This window comes from Hemitrygon akajei, chromosome 12, assembly GCF_048418815.1.
Source record: "Hemitrygon akajei chromosome 12, sHemAka1.3, whole genome shotgun sequence".
Lineage (NCBI taxonomy): Eukaryota > Metazoa > Chordata > Chondrichthyes > Myliobatiformes > Dasyatidae > Hemitrygon > Hemitrygon akajei.
The window spans coordinates 69,191,663-69,212,247 of NC_133135.1; the positions used below are offsets into that span (position 1 = coordinate 69,191,663).

Consider the following 20,585-nt stretch of genomic DNA (forward strand, 5'->3'; position numbering starts at 1 on the left):
TGCCTTCAGGCTTCTGTACTTCCTACCTGATGGTAACAGTGAGAAAAGGGCATGCCCTGGGTGCTGGACGTCCTTAATAATGGACGCTGCATTTCTGAGACACCGCTCCCTAAAGATGTCCTGTGTATTTTGTAGGCTAGTACCAAAGATGGAGCTGAATAGATTTACAACCTTCTGCAGCTTCTTTCAGTCTTGTGCAGTAGCCTCCCCACCCCCCCATACCAGACAGTGATGCAGCCTGTCAGAATGCTCTCCACAGTACATCTATAGAAACTTTCGAGTGTATTTGTTGACATGCCAAATCTTTTCAAACTCCTAATGAAGTATAGCTGCCGTCTTGCCTTCTTTATAACTACATCGATATATTGAGACCAGGTTAGATCCTCAGAGATCTTGACACCCAGGAACTTGAAGCTGCTCACTCTCTCCACTTCTGATCCATCTATGAGGATTGGTATCTGTTCCTTTGTCTTGCCCTTCCTGAAGTTCACAATCAGCTCTTTAATCTTCCTGACGCTGAGTGCCAGGTGTTGCTGCGGCACCATTCCACTAGTTGGCATACCTCACTCCTGTACGCCCTCTCGTCACCACCTGAGATTCTACCAACAATGGTTGTATCATCAGCAAATTTATAGATGGTATTTGAGTTATACCTAGTCACACAGTCATGTGTATATAGAGAGTAGAGCAGTGCATCAGTGTTGATTGTCAGTGAGGAGGAGATGTTATCACCAGTCCACACAGATTATAGTCTTCTGGTTAGGAAGTCGAAGATCCAATTGCAGAGGGAGGTAAAGAGGCCCAGGTTCTTCTCAATCAGGATTGTGGAAATGATGGAATTAAATGCTGAGCTATAGTCAATGAACAGCATCTTGACGTAGGTGTATGTGTTGTCCAGGTGGTCTAAAGCTGTGTGAAGAGCCATTGAGATTGCATCTGCTGTTGACCTATTGTGGCAATAGGCAAATCGCAATGGGTCCAGGTCCTTGCTGAGGCAGGAGTTCAGTCTAGTCATAACCAACCTCTCAAAGCATTTCATCACTGTCAGTGTCAGTGCTACCAGGCGATAGTCATTAAGGCAGACCATATTATTCTTCTTAGGCACTGGTATAATTGTTGCCTTTTTAAGCAAGTGGGAACTTCTGCCCGTAGCAGTGGGAGGTTGAAAATGTCCTTGAATACTCCTGCTAGTTGGTTGGTGCAGGTTTTCAGAGCCTTACCAGGTACTCCATCGGGACCTTCCGCCTTGCAAGGGTTCACTCTCTTTAAAGACAGTCTAACATCCGCCTCTGAGACAGAGATCACAGGATCATCAGGTGCAACAGGGATCTTCACAGCTGTAGTTGTGTTCTCTCTTTCAAAGCGGGCGTAGAAGGCGTTGAGTTAATTTGGTAATGAAGCAACTCTGCCAGTCATGCTACTGACCTTATACTTCTCTATTTTCAATCCTAGTCCTTCAATCTAAGACCTTCTGCAGCCTCTCTGTTTCATCAATACCTCCTGCTCCTCTACCTATCTTCAATACTTGGCCACAAAGCCATCAATTCCATCATCCACATCATTAATATAAATTATGTAAAGAAGCAGTTCCAATATTGACCTCTGTGGAACACCACTAGTCAACCAGAAAAGGCCCCCTTTATTCCCACTCTTTTCCTCCTGCCAGTTAGTTAATCTTCTTTCCATTCTCATATCTTTCCCATAATACCATGGGTTCTTGTTAAGGGCCTTCTGAAAATCCAAGTAAACAACATCCACTGACGCTCCTTATTTCCACAAAGAAATTCAACGGATTTGTCAGGCAAGATTTCCCCTTAATCAAACTATGCTGACTTTGGCCTATTTTATCACATGCCTCCAAGTACCCCAAAACACCTGTCCTGTCTCCCTTCCTCTTCACCATCTACACCTCGGACTTCAACCACTGCACAGAGTCTTGCCATCTTCAGAAGTTTTCTGATGACTCTGCCATAGTTGGATGCATCAGCAAGGGAGATGAGGCTGAGTACAGGGCTACGGTGGGAAACTTTGTCACATGGTGTGAGCAGAATCATCTGCAGCTTAATGTGAAAAAGACTAAGGAGCTGGTGGTGGACCTGAGGAGATGTAAGGCACCAGTGACCCCTGTTTCTATCCAAGGGGTCAGTGAGGACATGGTGGAGGATTAAAAATACCTGGGGATATGAATTGACAATAAACTGGACTGATCAAAGAACACTGAGGCTGTCTACAAGAAGAGTCAGAGCCGTCTCTACTTCCTGAGGAGACTGAGGTCCTTTAACATCTGCCGGACGATGCTGAGGATGTTCTACGAGTCTGTGGTGGCCAGTGTTATCATGTTTGCTGTTGTGGGCTGGGGCAGCAGGCTGAGGGTAGCAGACACCAACAGAATCAACAAACTCATTCGTAAGGCCAGTGATGTTGTGGGGGTGGAACTGGACTCTCTGACGGTGGTGTCTGAAAAGAGGATGCTGTCCAAGTTGCAAGCCATCTTGGACAATGTCTCCCATCCACTCCATAATGTACTGGTTAGGCACAGGAGTACATTCTGCCAGAGACTCATTCCACTGAGATGCAACACTGAGTGTCATAGGAAGTCATTCCTGCCTGTGACCATCAAACTTTACAGCTCCTCCCTTGGAGTGTCAGACACCCTGAGCCAATAGGCTGGTCCTGGACTTATTTCCACTTGGCATAATTTACCTATTATTATTTAACTATTTATGGTTTTATATTGCTATATTTCTACACTATTCTTGGTTGGTGCGACTGTGACGAAACCCAGTTTCCCTCGGGATCAATAAAGTATGTCTGTCTGTCTGTTAATAATATCTTCCCAACCACTGAAGTCAGGCTAACTGGCTTATAACTTCCTTTCATCTGCCTCCCTCTCTTCTTAAAGAGTGGAGTGACATTTGCAATTTTCCAGTCTCTAGAAGCGTTCCAGAATCTAGTGATTCTTGAAAGATCATTACTAATGCCTCCACAATTTCATCTGCTACCTCTTTCAGAACCCTGAGATGTAGTGCATTTGATCCAGGTGATTTACCTACCATTCAGATTCCCAAGCACTTTCTCCTTAATAATAACAACTACACTTACTTCTGTGCCCCCCTCAACACTCTTGAATTTCTGACATACTGCTAGTGTTTTCTACCGTGAAGACTGAGGCCAAATACTTACTAAGTTTATCTACCATTTCTTTGCACCTCATTACTACCTTTCCAGCGTCATTTTCTAATAGTCTGATATCCACTCTCACCTTTCTTTTATTCTTTATATATTTGAAAAATCTTTTGATATCTTCTTTTGATTTTTTGGCAAGCTTATCATCAAATATAATCTTTTCTCTCCTTATGGCATTTTTAGTTTTGTTCTGTTGGTTTTTAAAAGCTTCCCAATCCTCTAACTCCCCACTAAGTTTTGCTGTATTATATGCCCTCTCTTTATGCTGTTTTTGAATTCCATTGTCAGCCATGGACAGCCATCCTTCCATTAGCATACTTTCCATCTTTAGGATGTTTCTATCCTGCGCGCTCTGATCAACTTTGGCCTGCTGTTCTCTCATACCTCTGTAACTCCCTTTATTCCATTGTAAGACAGATCAATTTGATTTTATCTTCACACTCTCAAACTGCAGGGTGAACTCTATCATAATAGATCACTGCTTCTTAAGGGTTCCTTTACCTTAAGCTTCTGAATCAAACCTGCTTTGTTACACAACACTCAATCCAGAATTGCCGTTTCGTGTGGGCTCAACCACAAGCTGTTTTAAAAAGCCATCTCGTAAGCTTTGTACAAATTGCCTCCCTTGGGATCCAGCACCAATCTGATTTTCCCAATCTACATGCACATAGAAATTCCCCCATGACTCTTGAACATTACCCTTTTTACAAGCCTTTTCTATCTCCCATTGACATTTGTAGCCCACATCCTGACTGCTGTTGTGACACCTGTATATAACTCCCATCATGGTCTTCATAAACTTGCAGTTTCTTAACTCTACCCTCAAGGACTCTACATCTTCCAATCTTATGTCAGCTCTTCCTCAGGATTTGATTTCATTTTGCAACAACAGAGCCACCCCACCCCCCTGTGCCTTCCTGCCTGTCCTCTCAATGCAATGTGTGCCCTTGGATGTTAAACTATGATCTTCTTTCAGCCATGACTCAATGATGCCCACAATGTCATACCTGCCAATCTCTGAATTGTGCTACAAGATCATCTACGTCATTCTGTATACTGCGTATATTAAAAAAAAAACAGCTTTAGTCCTGTAGTCATCACCCTTTTTGACTTTGGCCTCCGGTTAGACTTTAACTCATCCCATTTACAGCAATTTTGCCCTATCATCTGCCTGTTCTTCCTCAAGAGCCTCACTACACAATGCATCTACCATCTGCCCCATCCCTCTGCTAAATTAGTTTGAATCCTCCTCAACAGCTCTAACGCATTTGCCTGCAAAGATATTTATGGGTGCTCCTCTGGTTTCAGGTGGAGCTTGTCTTTTTTTGTACAGGTCATACCTTCCCCAGAAGAGATCCCAATGATCCAGAAATTTGAAACCCAGCCTCCCTTAGCCCCATATTCATTACCAAATCATCCTATTCTTACCTTCACTGGCACGTGGCATAGGCAGTAATCCAGAGATTACTACGCTGGAGGACCTGCATTTACTTTAATGCAAGAAGCTTCAAGGGTGAGCCAGGTCAGGCTAGAGGATAAATCTGCACAATTACAATCATAGGAGGGGAATCACCCTTCCAATGAGGGAGAACATAGAGAAGATATCCTGGAGAGATTATCCAGTGTGGTCATGTGGATAAAAATTTAGAAATAAGATGGGTGATTATTTTCTGGAGTTATTCTGCATGCCTCCAATGGTCACAGGAAATAGAGGAACAGATATGTAAGCAAATCGCAGAGAAGTGTGAGAGTAATAGGATTATGGAAATGTGGAGTTTTCCTTTTCCATTATTGACTGGGATCAGGATTGCCTTGGTGCAAGAGACATGGATGGGACAGAATTAATCAGATGCATTCAAGAGACAATGAAACAATATATAAAGTTTCCCATCAGAGACTAAGGGCAGTGCTCAACTTTGTCACAGGAGATTAAACTGGGCAGGTGGTGGAAGTGCCATTGGAGGAAGGCTTTGAGAACACTGTTACAGAAGTCTGTAAGTTTCAAAGTAGTTATGGAAAGGGATGGTGTTGGACCTCCAGTTAAAGCCTTGAATATGGAGAATGCTGATTTGGATAGCATAAGAAAAGTTCTGGTGAAAGTAGATTGGGAGCAAATAGTTGCAGGGAAACAATATCCATCAAGCAAGGACTTTTAGAAGAGAGTTAGTAAGAGATCAGGGCCAGCAAGGTACATTCAAATGGTCAGCATAGCTCATCTCCTTAATTTGACTGAGTCTTTTGAGGAGTTAACTTGCAAAACTGAAGAAGCCAAGGCAATAGATATTGCCAATATGGACTTTAGTAAGGCAATTGACCAAGTCCAAAATAGTAAGCTGCATGGTAGGCTGCTCCAGAAGGTTATTTCACATGACATCCAGCGTGAGCTGGCTAGATGGATCCAAAATTGGCGGTGTGATGGGAGGCAGAGTGGTAGAAAGCTGCTTTTGGATTAGAAATCTATGACCTGTAGTATTCTCCAGAGATTAGAGCTGGGACCTTTGTGTGTGATATTAACAACAAAGGTGTGAACATAGGAGGTATAAGTACTAAGTTTGCAGATGACACAGAAGTTGGTGATGTACAGTCGGTAAGGAAGGTCGGTTAAGGCTGCTGCTCGATGCAGACTAGATGTCGGATAAAACATTAAGAGGGAAGATCATGTGGCCAGCCCTATTCATGTCAGCATTAACACTACAACTGCCTCTACCCACCTTCTCCCAGAACTGACCCTCATCAAACGATGGTGGGATTCAATTAGCAGAACTAACATTAGCCTCCTTTGATGGGCATACATTTCACTGCATGACTACATGCAAACAAATTATGAACTCTTCCTTACCTGTTCAGTTTACTGTTTAATAGTCAATTTTTTTCCTTTACTCTCCAAAAAACATGTGGATTTATAAGTTAATTTGCCTCTGTAAACTGCCTTTAGTGTATAAATGAGTGGGAGAATCTGGGGAGGGAAGTTGTTGGAAATGGGGGGGGATGAATTAAATGGGAAGTATAAATGGGTGATTGATGGCTGGTATAATTCGGTGGGTTGAATGGCCAATTTCTGGGCTACCTGCCTCTATGATTGTTATGCTAACAACAGTTGATTTGACTGGAATAGATTACAGGGGAATCTGCTGTGGGAATCTCTGCATGCCTGCATATATCACAATGGCAAATGAGTTACCTAATGGTGCGGTGGAAGGGGAGGGAGAAAGACAGTTTAGAGGACACAATTCGTAGCAGCAAGATAAACGTTGGCTATTTGAAGGATCAAAGTATGTTTCTGGTGAAGGATGGATTCAGCAGAGTCCTGTACTGTAGTGTTTCTCAACCTTCTTCTGCTTGTGGCCCACTTGTGACTTTCACTTACCTCTGTGGACCCCACCTTCCAGTTTCCATTAGCTGCTAAAGTTTTTTTTGTCAACTGTACTAATTATTCTGATACACAGTCAATATTTATGTTTTAATGATATTTATATTATTATATGTTAAATATAACATTACAGGTATATATGAAAAATAAAACTCTTTCAAAGCTTTGATTGGGATAATTTATTTATAATTTATATAGCTGGCTGGTGGTGCAATGGCATCCACACTGGACTTCAGGTGAGTGGTCCCTGGTTTGAATTCGGCCGGTTACTTGCATGCTTTCCATCCTTGCTGGGTTGAGCACTGAGCTAGCAAATTAGTCATTTAATGTTCTTCCAACCAACAATGAAAAAGCATTTAATATTGGGTATTAAAAACACAAAATGCTGGCAGAACTCAGCAGGCCAGACAGCATCTATGGGAGGAGGTAGTGACGATGTTTCGGGCCGAAACCCTTCATCAGGAGTGAAGTAACATGGGATGGTCGAGGGGGGATGAGAAGTGGGGGGACGGATAAAGTAGAGAGCTGGGAAGTGATAGGCTGGAGGGAAATGGGCTGGGGGAAGGTGGAGAATTATGGGAAATAAAAGAGAAAGAAAGGTAGGGCTGGGGGGGAGCCAAAAGTTTCAGGGCCGAAGAAAAAGTAGGTTGGGAGCAGAGAGAGAGGCTCTCGCTGAACTCCCGTCGGAGAAAAGATCTGAACTTCTTCAGTGTAGGCATCACTGGAAGAGGCTTCGCAGTAGTGAATTCAAAGGCAACACAAGTGAATCTGCAGATGCTGGAAATAAATAAAAACACAAAATGCTGGCAGAACTCAGCCACCTTCCCCCTGGCCCATTTCCCTCCAGCCTATCACTTCCCAGCTCTCTACTTCATCCCTCCTCCCACTTCTTATCCCCTCTTCACCATCCCATGTTACTTCACTCCTGATGAAGGGTTTCGGCCCGAAACGTCGTCACTACCTCCTCCCATAGATGCTGTCTGGCCTGCTGAGTTCTGCCAGCATTTTGTGTTTTTATTTATTTCCAGCATCTGCAGATTCACTCGTGTGCCTTAATATTGGGTATTAGTCAGATGCTTGTCACTGATGCAAACTAGTGAGTTTTTGATTATCTGGTTACAACTTGGTCAATGATAATCGAAGACGACCTCTTTTTGCAACAGAGAGTAAGCGGGCCATTTCCATGCTGTAATTGTTATATGGTTATCAAGACAGTTACAACCTTCTGATAGCATGTAAAGAGTTTGACTAAAAACACATTCAACTAGGCAAGTGGTGGGAAATCCAATTAAAACAACTTTGCTTTCTCCCAGAGCTGTGGAAACTTTTTTTTGAATATCACAAGTTATCCAGAAATTTTGCTTGAGTTGTTATATCACTCTGCAGCTTAATAAGACTTTCTTGCAATGTTGTGTCAACAAAATTCACATTCTCCCCAAATGGATCCACCACCCAATCTGGAATATGCAATCCCAGCAGGTACCTGAACCCAAATTCCCTATCAGTGTGGAGTTGTTTCAAATGAAATAATTTCCAACTCAGGATCAATAAAGTACTTATTATTATAGAATCAGATCATCATCTTGCAGTTCTATTTCAAGAGTGGCCAGTGAACGAAATTTCATAAACTCCTATTGTCTAATATTAAATTTTCCAAGGAAGGCAGTAATAGCCTCTTGCATAATATACAATCGCAGTTTTTTCTTTGTAACTGTTTAATAAATCGTTTTTTTTTAAAGATATACTGTATCTGACAGGTTAAATAAGTCAGACTAAGCACTGACAGTTGTTCTCCAATCTGCTTTATCACTTAGAAACGGTACAATACTACCCAAAGTGCAACAAACTGAGGAAGACAATTATCTTTTGATAGCCATCAGACTTTTGTACACATTAGTGGCTGTTCAAAATCTTCATTTGCGGCTTTCATGTCACATTTTTAAAGTACTATAACACGCACGGGTCTGTGGAAGGCTGATAGAACAGTGTCCTGCAGCACAGTCGCCGATTGGCCTTGCTGCAGACAGCCTCTCCCAATCTGCAGTTTGTGGTTTGGGGTGGGTATGGAGCGGGGCTCCTTGCAGGGCGTGAACAGTGATTTGTGTGTGGTCAAGCAGGAGTAGAGATAACAAGCGATGTGCCGCACCACACACCGGCTGCCTCACTGCCCCATTCATTTCATTCTAAATTGCACATATTAATTCATTTTTATTTATATATTTCAGTAATACTTCATTAAAATAGTGAACTGATCGTGGCCGATTCAGAAACTCCTGTGGCCCCCATGTTCTTGTGTTTTTTGTTACCCCTACAAAATCCGGCATGGCCTGGCCCACGCTGAGACCCGCCGCTGTACTGGACAATCATTAGCGATAGAGGAACTGTTCTTAAATCTAAGTCCGTTACGTTTGGGCTTTAGCTTATACAAAATAAACATTTGTAACGCCTGTACCACTGTAACCCCATCTCCCCCACCACCGTATTCTGCCACGCGGGTAATTTACGACGCCAACCTTTAGAAGGTGGGAGGAAACCAGGGATTGGGTCCGTGTCTCTGCCTGCCCCTGTGAGGTAGCTGCTCTGAAAACTGTGCCAGAGTGCATCCCAGCCCCAGGAGGTGCCGTCTGACATGGAACATACCGCGGTAGGACGGATGCTCCGGTTTGATAATCCGTACACTGGTTCGAGTGGGACTAAATCACCATCTCGTGGCCATCACATATAATCACAACATTACGTGTCTGGGGAAACCCTCAAAATAAATTCCGGGAGAAATTTAAACAAGGTAACGTTTGTAATCATAAGCAGTCCCATATCAAACACCAGGAAGTAAAAATTTCTGCAGAACGGTCCATTGTATTAGAAAGAACACAGAACAGTACAGCACAGTATAGGTCTTCGGAAGCTGATGTTATACCGATCTTTTAACCCAGTGGTTCTCAACGTGGGTTGACCCTGCACCTCAGGCCATGCCGAATTTCCTAGGGGTCGTAAGTAACAACCAAGAAAATGGGGGCCACAGGTGTTAGATCATAAAATATAAGAGCAAATTAGGCCATTTGGCCCATCGAGTCTGCTCTGTCATTTCATCATGGCTGATCCATCTTTCCTCTCAGCCCCAATCTCCTGCCTTCTTCCCATATCCCTTCATGTCCTGACCAATCAAGACTCTATCAACCTCTACCTTAAATATACCTAAAGACTTGGCCTCCACAGGCACCTATGGAAATGAATTCCACAGATTCACTACTCTCTGGCTAAAGAAATTCCACCACATCTCTGTTCTAAAAGGATGCCCCTCCGTTCTGAGGTGGTGTCCTCTGGTTCTAGACTCTCCCACCAAGGAAACATCCTCTCCACATCCACTATCAAGGCCTTTCAACATTCGATAGGTTTCAATTAGGTCACCCCTCAGACTTCTGAATTCCAATGAATGTAGGCCCAAAACCATCAAACACTCTTTATATGACAAGTCGTTCAACCCTGGAATAATTTTTGTGAACCTTCTTTGAAACATCTCCAGTGTCAGCACATCCTTTTTAAGATAAGGAAATTCTGCTCAAGAACTCCCAAATCCCTTTGCGCCTCAGATTTTTGAATTTTCTCTCCATGTAGAAAATAGTCAACCCTTTTGTTTCTTCTACCAAAGTGCATGGCAGAATGCTTCCCGACACTGCATTCTATCTGCCACTTCTTTGCACATTCTCCTAATCTACTTAAGTGCTTCTGTAGCCTCTCTGCTTCCTCAAAACTACCTGCCCCTCCACTTATTTTCGTATCATCTGCAAACTTTGCAGTTAGCCATCAATTCCATCATCCAAGTCACTGATGTATAATGTACAAAGAAGCAGTCCCAACGCAGATCCCTGTGGAACATCGCTAGTCACTGCCAGTAAGGGCTCCCTTTATTCCCACTCTCTTCCTCCAGCCATTGCTTTATCAATGCTAGTAATACCATGGGCTCTTAACTTGTCAAAGGCCTTCTGAAAATCCAAGTACACAGCATCAATTAATTTTCCTTTGTCTATCCTGCTTGTTATTTCTTCAAAGAATTCCACTAGATTTGTCAGACAAGATTTTCCCTTGAAGAAACCATACTGATTATGGCCTATTTTATCATATGCCTCCAAGTACCCTGAAAGCACATCATTAACAATCGATTCCAACATCTTTCCAACCATTGAGATCAGACAAACTGGCCTATAATTTCCTTTCTTCTGCCTCTCTCTCTGCTTGAAGAGTGGAGTGACATTTGCAATTTTCCAGTTTTCTGGAACTATTCCAGAATCTAATGATTCTTGAAAGATCATTACTAATGCCTCCATAATCTCTTCAGCCACCACTTTCAGAACCCTGGGGTGTACACCATCTGGTCCAGGTGATTGATCTACCTTCAGAGCTTTCAGTTTCCCAAGAACATTCTTTCTAGTTATGGTAACTTCACACACTTCTGACCCTTGACTCTCTGGAACTTCCACCATACTGCTAGTGCCGTCCACAGTGAAGACTGATGCAAAATACTTATTCAGTTTGTCCACCATTTCCTTATCCCCCTTTGCCACCTCTCCAGCATTGTTTTCCAGTGGTCCAATATCCATTCTAGCCTTCCTTTTACACTTTATGTATCTAAAGAAATGTTTGGTATCTTCTTTGATATTATTGGCTAACAAACCTGCATATTCTACCTTTTCCTTCTTAATGACTTTTTAGTTGCCTTCTGTTGGTTTTTAAAAGCTTCCCAATTCTCTAACTTCCCACTAACTTTTGCTCTGTCATATGCCCTCCCTTTGGCTTTTATGTTGGCTTTGACTTCTCTTGTTAGCCACCATTATGTCATCTTGCCTTCAGAATACTTATTTCTGTTTGGGATGTGTATATCCTGTGCCTTCGAATTTACTTCCAGAAATTTCAGCTATTCTTATTCTGCCATCATCCCTGCCAGTATTCTTTTCCAATCAATTTTGGACAACAGCTCTTTCATGCCTCTGTAATTCCCTTTACTTCACTGATACACCTGATTTTAGTTTCTTCTTCTCAAATTTCAGGGTGAATTTGATCATATTATGATTACCTGTCCCTGAAGCTTCTTTTACCTTAAGCTCTCTAATCAATTCTGGTTCATTGCACGACACCCAATGACTATTGTAACAATGCTCTTTCGGCATGCATTCTCTATCTCCTATTGTAATTTGTTGGCCACATCTTTACTACTGTTTGGGGTCTGTATGTAATCCCCATCATGGTCTTTTTACGCTTGCAGTTCCTTAACTCTACCCACAACAATTCAATACCTTCCGAAGCTATGTCACCTCTTTCTAATAATTTGATTTTATTTTTACCATCAGAGCCACACCACCCCCTCTGCCTACCTGCCTGTCCTTTTGATACAATGTGTATCCTTGGGCTTTAAGCTCCCAGCTATAATCTTTTTTTCAGCCATGACTCAGTGTGCTACAAGTTGAACAACCTTATTCTATACATTGCACTGATTGAAATATAACACCTTCAGTTCTGTATTCACCCTTTATGACTCTGTATGCCTTTTACATTACAACTTGTTGACTGCAATTTTTCCCTATCATCAGCCTCTCCTTGCTAGGAGTCTCACTAAAAATTACCTTTGTTTTTAAACCAACTCCCTCATCCTCAACACTATCACCCCAGTTCCCATCCCCCTGCCAAATTAACGCAACTCTAGCAAGCCATCCCACAAGGATATTGAACCCCCTTGGGTTCTGGTTCAAATGGTTCCATTTTAATATCAGAGAATGTATACAGCATACAACCTGAAATTCCTATTCTTTGCAGACATCCACAAAAAAAAGAGAATCTCAAAGAATGAACAACAGAAAAGCATTAGAACCTCCAAAGCCCCCTCCCCCCCCTCCCACACACAAGTAGCATCAATGCATCAACCTCTCCTTCTGCCACCCATTTCAGCAGAAAGCGTCAGTGTCCACCGGCCACCAAGCCATGTAACCCATCCCTTTTGCCCATTTGTACAAGTCGTACCTTCCCCGGAAGAGATCTCAATGATCCATAAATCCACAGCACTAGACTTAGTGCCAGAGACCCAGTCACTGTGGCTCCCCCTCAACAGTATCTAAGGTTGAGGGGAATGGTCACAGCTGTACTCTTCACTGGCTGTGCATTTTCCTTCCTTCTCTTAACAATCACCCAGTTACCTATCTCCTGCAACCTAGTAGTTACCTCCCTGTAGCTCCTGTCTATCACATTGAGCTGCAGCTCCTGGTCCTTAATGGATTCTCTCAGGAGCTGCAGCTCGGTGCACCTGGTGCAGATGTGTTTATCTGTGAGACTGGAGTTCTCCCAGACTTTCCACATCCCACACACACTACAAAACACTGTCCCTGGAGCCACTCTCACTAAACTACTCTGCCCTAAGAGACAAGGAATGAACAAACAAGGGCAAAAAGAGAGAAACTCAGATACTTTACCACACCCAAGCCTGATGAGCCAAAGCCACTCGAAACACTGGCACACTCAAAAGAATGGCACTCCAGTTGCACTTGTGTTATTTTTATTCACTCTTTCTAATGAATCCCTCTCATTGACTGGTCACAGTCCAACTCTTTTTGCTGTTTTAATGAAGTATTATTAAAATATATAAAATAAAACAAAATCAATATATGTAATTTAATTGAAACCTTGAATGAAGTGAATGGAAAAATATGCTAGATGATGCAAATAAGGAAACAAAACAGATTGGCCTGTGAGTATGTGTGTGATGCTGCACATCAATCGTTATCTTTGCCCCTGCTTGACCACGTACAAATCACTGTTCATGCCCTGCAAGGTGGCCCACTGAGCCCCATTCCACATCCACCCCAAATCACAAACTTCTGTTTGCCTTCCGATGACGTGTGCATGTTATAACGCTTACGAAACCTGACATGACATGAAGGCAGCAAACAAAGATTTTGAATGGTTACTATTGCATCTAGAGGGCTGATGATTATCAAAAGGTAATTGTCTTTGTCGCTTTGGTGCATTTAAAGACATTATTGCAGCATTTCTAAGTGATAAGCAGCTTGGAGAACAAATTGTTACTGCTAAGTCTGACATATTTTACCTGTCAGATATATTTGAAAAACTGAATTTATGAAATGGATAGTTACAAGGTAAAAAAATGGAACCTCATATCATGCAAAGAGGCTATTACCACTTTCCTTGGAAAACTCAAAACATTTTAGCAGCAATATTGAATGTCGCGAGTTTACGCAATTTCCTTCACTGGCCACTCTTAAAATAGAATTGCAAGATGGTGATCTGATTGTATAATAATAAGTACTTCATTCATCCTGAGTTGGAAATTATTTCATTTGAAACAACTCCACACTGATATGGAATTTTGGTTCAGATTCCTGCTGGAAATGCATATTCCAGATTGGGTGGTGGATCCATTTGGGGAGAATATAAATAATATTGACACTACATTGCAAGAAAATCTTGTTGAGCTGCAAAGTGATATAACAACTCAACAAAATTCAAAACACGGCAAACAATATATCTGGATAACTTGTGATTTTCAAAATCAGTTTCCACAGCTCTGGGAGAAAGCAAAGTTATTTTAATTGGATTCCCCACGTCTTATCTAATTGAATGTGGTTTTAGTCAAACTCTTCACCTGCCAGCAAAAGCTCGTAACCATCTTGATGTTGTGAAAAGAGGTGATTTTTGATTATCTTTAACCAAGTTGCAACCAGATATTCAAAAATTCACTAGTCTGCGTCTGTCGCTAGAATCTCACTAAATACGCAAAGTATTAAGTGCTCTTTCATTTCTGGTTGGAAGAATATTATATATATATATATATATTATAAACAAAGTATCCTACTGAGAACTTTGAAATAGTTTCAAAGTTCAACCAACCGATTCCCATGGTTACCCTGACTATACCTCTCACATCCTATCTTCTGTAAAAATGCTACACCTGCTTCTCAGTTCCTTCATCTCTGTTGCATATGCTCCCAGGATGCTTTTCTTTCTATGACCTCATAAATGTTCTTCTATTCAAAGAACCAAGAATGCCCTCACCCGCATCTCCTCCACTTCCCGAACATTCGTGCTCACTCCATCTTCCCACAACCTTAACAGTGTTAGAGTTCCTCTTGTCTTTACCTATGCATTCAACACATCATTCTCTGTAACTTCTGTCATCTCCAAAGGGAACCTATTACCAAATATATCTTTATCTACACCCCTCCCCCTGCTTTCCACAGGGATCACTCCCTCTGTGATTCCCTTGTCCATTCATCTGTCCCCACTAATCTCCCTCCTGGCACTTACCCCGCAAGTGGCTAAAAGCTACATCTGTCCATTCACCTCCTCTCCCCCCTCCATTTAGGGCCCTAAACAGTATTTCCAGGTGAGGAAACACTTCACCTGCAAATCTGCTGCGGCCGTCTGTTGTGACCAGTGTTCCCAATACAGCCTACTCTATATTGGTGACACCCACCGTAAATTGGGGGACTGTTTCATCGAGCATCTCTGCTCCATCTGCAAAACGTGGAACTTCCCAGTGGCCAAACATTTTAATTCAAGTCCTATTCCTGTCCTGACATGTCGGCCCATGGCCTCCTCTCGTGCCACGATGAGACACCCTGAGGGTGGAGGAGCAACGCCTTGTATTCTGTCTATAAAACATTTTGGGTAGCCTCCAACCTGATGGTACGAATATCGATTTCTCCTTCCGGTAAAAACATTTTCCCTCTCCCGTCTCCACTCATATTTCCCACTCTGGCTCTTCACTTCTTCTCACCTGCCTATGACCTCCCCCTGGGTCCCCTCCTCCTTCTCTTTCTCCTGTGGTCCAGTCTCCGCTCCCATCAGATTCCTTCTTCTCCAGCCCTTTTTTTTCCTACCCACCTGGCTTCACCTATCACCTTCAAGCTATCCCCTTCCCCTCACCCACCTTTTTATTCAGTCCTCTTCCCCCTTTCTTTCCAGTCCTGAAGAAGGGTCTGGGCCCAAAATGTTGACTGTTTATTCATCTCCACAGATGCTGCCTGACCTGCTGAGTTCATCCAACATTTTGTGTGTATTGCTTTAAAATAGTTTTATTTTTCATATACACCTGTAACATTATATTTAATATATAATATCTATAACCTGTTAAAACATAAATATTGACTGTATGTTAGAATAATTAAAACAGTTGACCGAAAATAAAACACTTTATAGTAATGAACAGAGGCTATGGAAGATGGGGTCACAGAGGTAAATTAAAGTTAAAAGTGGGCCACAAGCAGAAAAAGGTAGAGATCCACTGTCTTAACCTACTCCAAGATCAATCTAACCTTTCCGTACCTTATAGCCCTCGATTTTTCTTTCGTCCTTATGCTTGTCTAGGAGTTTCTTAAATATCCCTGATGTATCTGCCTCTCCCACCACCCACAGTGGTGCATTCCATGCACTCAGCACTCTCTGTGTAAAAAACTTACTTCTGACATTCCCCCTTTACTTACCTCCAATTGCCTTAAAAGCATATCTTCTGATGTTCACCACTGCAGCCCTGGGAAAAGGTGCTGGCTGTCCACTCTTATCATCTTATGCACCTCTATCGAGTTGCCTTTCCCCCTTCTTCGATCCAAAGAGAAAAGCCATAGCTTGCTCAACCTATCCTCAAAAGACATTTTCTGCCATCCGGGCAGCATCCTGTTCAATTTCCTCTGCACCCTCTCCAAAGCTTCCACACCCTTCCTGTAGTAGGGTGGCCAGAACTGAGCTCAATGCTTCAGGTGTGGTCTGACCAGAATGTTATAGAGTCTTGGTCATGGTCATAGTCATGAAGTACTACAGTGCAGAAGCAGGTCCTTTGGACCTGAATTGTTCTTCTGCCTAGTCCCATTGACCTGCACCTGAACCATATTTCTTCATACCTCTCCCATCCATGTATCTATCCAAATTTCTCTTAAATGCTAAAACGAAACCCACATTCACCTCTTCCGCTGGCCGCTAATTCCACACTTCCAGCATGCTCTGAGTGAAGAAGCTCCCCCTCAGATTTGCCTTAAAAATGTCATCTTTCACTGTTAACCCACAACCTCTAGTTCTAGTCTCAACCAGTCTCAGTGGAAAAAGCCTGCTTGCATTTCCCCTATCTATACCACTCATAATTTTGTATACCACTATCAAATCTCCTCTCATTCTCCCTTGCTCTTGTGGATAAAGTCCTAAATAAATCAGCTCATCAAGTCCTGGCTACATCCTTGTAAACTCTCTCTGTACTTCTTCAATCTTATTGACATCTTTCCTATAAGCAGATGACCAAAACAGCACACAGTATTCCAAATTAGGCCTCACCAATGTCTTATACAACTTCACCATAACATCGCAACTGCTGTACTCAATACTTTGATCTATGAATTCCAATGTGCCAGAAGTTTTCTTCACAGCATTCTCTACGTATGATGCCACTTCCATGGAATTACGGATCTGTATATTTCTGATTTATTCCTAGAGCCTTTCTTGAACAACTGAGTATTAGCAAACCTCTAGTTCTATGGCACCTCACCTGTGGTTAAGGACTGTTTTTAAGTACCCCTGCTAGGGCCCCTGCAATTTCTTCACTAGCCTCCCACAAGATCAGAGGGAAGAACTTTGTCAGGGCCCGGGGATTTATCCCACCTAATCTGCCTCAAGATGACAAGCAACCCCTCTTCTGTAATCTGGATTTCGTTCACGACCTCACTACTCTTTTTGCCTCAGTTCTATAGACGCTCTATCTATCTCCCCAGTAAACGTAAATGCAAAAATCGTTTTGAGATCTCCCTCATCTCTTTTAGCTCCATGCATAAGTGACCACTCTGATCTTTAAATGGACAAATTTTGATCCCTGCTTTTAATATATCTGCAGAAGCCCTTGTGATTCTGTTTCACCTTGTCTGCCAGGGTAACCTCATGTCCTCATGATTTCTTTCCTAAGTGTTCTCTTGCATTTTTTATACTTCTCAAGAGACTCAATTGATCCTAACTTCTGATATCTCTTTATGCACCTCCTTCTTCTTATCCTACTCAATATCCCTCAAAGCCAAAGTTCCCTTTTCCTACTAGCCTTGCCTTTTATTCTGACAGGAACGTACAAATTCTATGCTCTCAATATTTCACCTTGTGAAGGCCTCTCTCTTACCAAATATCCATTTGCCAGAAAGCAACTTTTCTCAATCCACACATGCCAGATCTTTTCTGATGCCATCAACATTGGTCTTTCTCCAATTTTGAATCCCAACCCAAAGACCAATCCTATCCGTCTCCATAATTATCTTGAAACTAATAGACTTATGCTCACTAAATCCAAAATGTTCTCCCACACACACTTTTGTCATTTGACCTGTCTCATTGCCTAACAGGAGATCCAGTATCAAGCTCTGTCTAGTTGAGACCTCTTTTTTAAATTCTCCTGAACCCGTTTGACAAACTCTATCCCATCCCGTACTTTTACAGTATGGGATTCCCAGTCAAAATGTGGAAAGTTAAAACCATCTACTATCACCACCTTATTTTTATTACAACTGTGTGCTTTTTCTCTACCAATTTGCTTCTCTACATCCTGCTGGCTACTCGGTTTTCAGTTGTATAATCCCACTAACTTGGTCAACCCTTTCCTATTCCTCAGTTCCACCTGTGCAACTTCAGTAGACAAACACTACAATCGATCCTATCTGAACTCTGCTGTGACATTTTCCCTGATTAGCAATGCCACCCCTCCCCCTTTAATACCACTCCCTCTAGCATGTCTAAAACAATGGAACCCCAGAACACTGAGCTGTCAGTCCACATGTTGATTCATGGTCTAAGCTTGTCTGCCTTACCTACAATAGTCCTTGCACTGAAATAAACACAACTTAGGACAGTAGTCCCACCATGCTCAACTGTTCTGTTCTGAAGCTGTAACATTATCAGTTCTCCCAGTTTTTTTCTGCTTTACCCCTTCTGCCTTATGTTACGTTGCCTCTGTTTGCTTTCCCTTGACCTTTGTTTCTTACTATTGGCCTTCCCCAGCGATTCATTCTTCCTCTCATCATTCTCTTACTGCTTCTGTTCTACAGTTGTGAACAGCAGAAATGTTTCCAGGGATACATCAAAGCTCAAAGTAAATTTATTATCAAAGTACAAATGCATCACCATATACTACCCCTGAGATTCATTTTCTTACAAGCATTCACAGTAGAACAGAAATGCAATGGAATCAGTGACAAACTACACAAAAAAGACATGGTTCATATATCAAGATTTTATTTATGAAACTTCAATTGAAAGGATGATGGGAAGGGGATGTGTTGGGGGGGGGGGGGGGAACGAAATTAGCTCAGAAGACCAGGATCACAAAGGGCAAGAGAGGCAGAGCTTGTGATTGAAGTCAAGGAAAGCCCAGAACCAAGCAGAGAGTGGGGTAAAGTTGGCCACAGAGAAAGAAACCACAACCTGAAAGAAAAAAAATGGGATAACTTCTTACGTTTCCCCCATTTCCATCACCAAAATATATTAAGTTCTTCACCATGAGAAAGGAGTAGTTGATTCAGCAAGCTGTAGAACCCTATCATTTTTCCATTAACTTGGCAACATCCCAAACTTTTTTTGCAGCATATAACTAGATGTTTTGGGGCTGAAAATAAAACATGAAGTGTCCACAGAAAGCATTCTGATATCAGTCAAATCCAGAAGTCTTTCTGTGTCTGTTCGAGTCAAAAGCCCTGACAATTTGGTCTCACCATCACCCTGTCTTACGGCTTCAGACAGCATCATGATTTCCACCCTGTAAAGTCAGCTGCTACTTTGTCATCAGGATGCTACCCTGTCACTTTAAAGAGCAAAGTGTACCCACCTTTCATTGTTTGACAAATTGCTTTGAAGTTGTCCTTTCTGATTTGCCAATGTCAGAAAGGCAAATTATTTCAGTATAAACAATTGACAAGTTGATCCATCATCTCCAGGAAGAGCATAAGGCTACAGGTGATGGTTTATAAGAATAGGTAAAATTTACCACAGTTTAACTTGATATTGCAGTAGAGGAGTGGTAGGGACAGAGGACAAGGAACAAGGTTCCTCTAGTTGCTGTTAACTTCAACCTAAAACTGCACAGAATTCCTTGGAGGTGCATTTTGCCACATTCATAGCCAGGGCCAGATACCTCATAATTTAACAACTTTCAAAAGCAGTGATATGAGACTATTTAAATTAGCGACCAAATTAACATAAATATCCTGATTGCAACATTTACTTTAAGTTAAATTATATGAATGGAGATTTGACAAGAAAGCATACTTACAGGTGACGATGTTCCTTGTTTTGCTTGCACCTCCAATACCAGCTGAATTTGCTGCAAAAACAGTAATTCTGTAGACAGTGGAAGACTCCAAACCCGTGACCGTTCCATTGTTTTCGTAAAATGTCAAATTATAATCACTGGTGTGAGATTTCACATTCAGAAGATATCGATCTGCTCCTAATACTTTGGTCCACTTCGCAATGATCGTTGAACTTGAATTAGATTTTAAGTTGAGCAACTGTGGTCTGTTTGGCACTTCATGAGTAAATAAATAAAATGGAACAATGATCAATGAGACTGTGCTTTGGAAAGATACGTAATTAAAATGCTTAAACGGCTAGAAGGTTTAGATATGCACAATATTTTCTAGACTATGATCATTTCAAGTTAATAACTTGATGTTTACTTTGAGTTATTACTGTATGTTATCTCAGAATATGTTTCCCCTCCATACTCTGTACATGCTAAACTGAGAGGGCACCGGACAGACAATGATGGGCCTTCTTGTTATATCTGGTTCATTGTTTGGAGAGTTTAAAGAAAAATTACACAGATCGCGGCGGGTGCCTGGAATACACTGCCAGAGATGGTAGTGGACGCAGAATAGATAGCGATGTTTCAGACGATCTTAGTTAGACACATGAAAATATAGAGATAAGGATATTTTATAGACTGAATGGATTACTTTTGTTAAGTGTTTAATTACTACTTTAATTAGTTTGGCATGACAATATGGGC

General features: G+C 41.9%; 1 protein-coding gene across 1 annotated transcript in view; it reads right to left on the reverse strand.

Moving 5' to 3' along the window:
• The window catches only part of fndc7rs1 (fibronectin type III domain containing 7, related sequence 1), a 157,518-nt gene that overhangs the window by 130,608 nt on the left and 6,325 nt on the right, over window positions 1-20,585 (reverse strand). Inside the window, exon 4 of the mRNA XM_073062451.1 lies at window positions 19,848-20,102. Coding sequence (XP_072918552.1) covers window positions 19,848-20,102 — 255 coding nt within the window. The remainder of the gene's footprint in view (window positions 1-19,847; window positions 20,103-20,585) is intronic.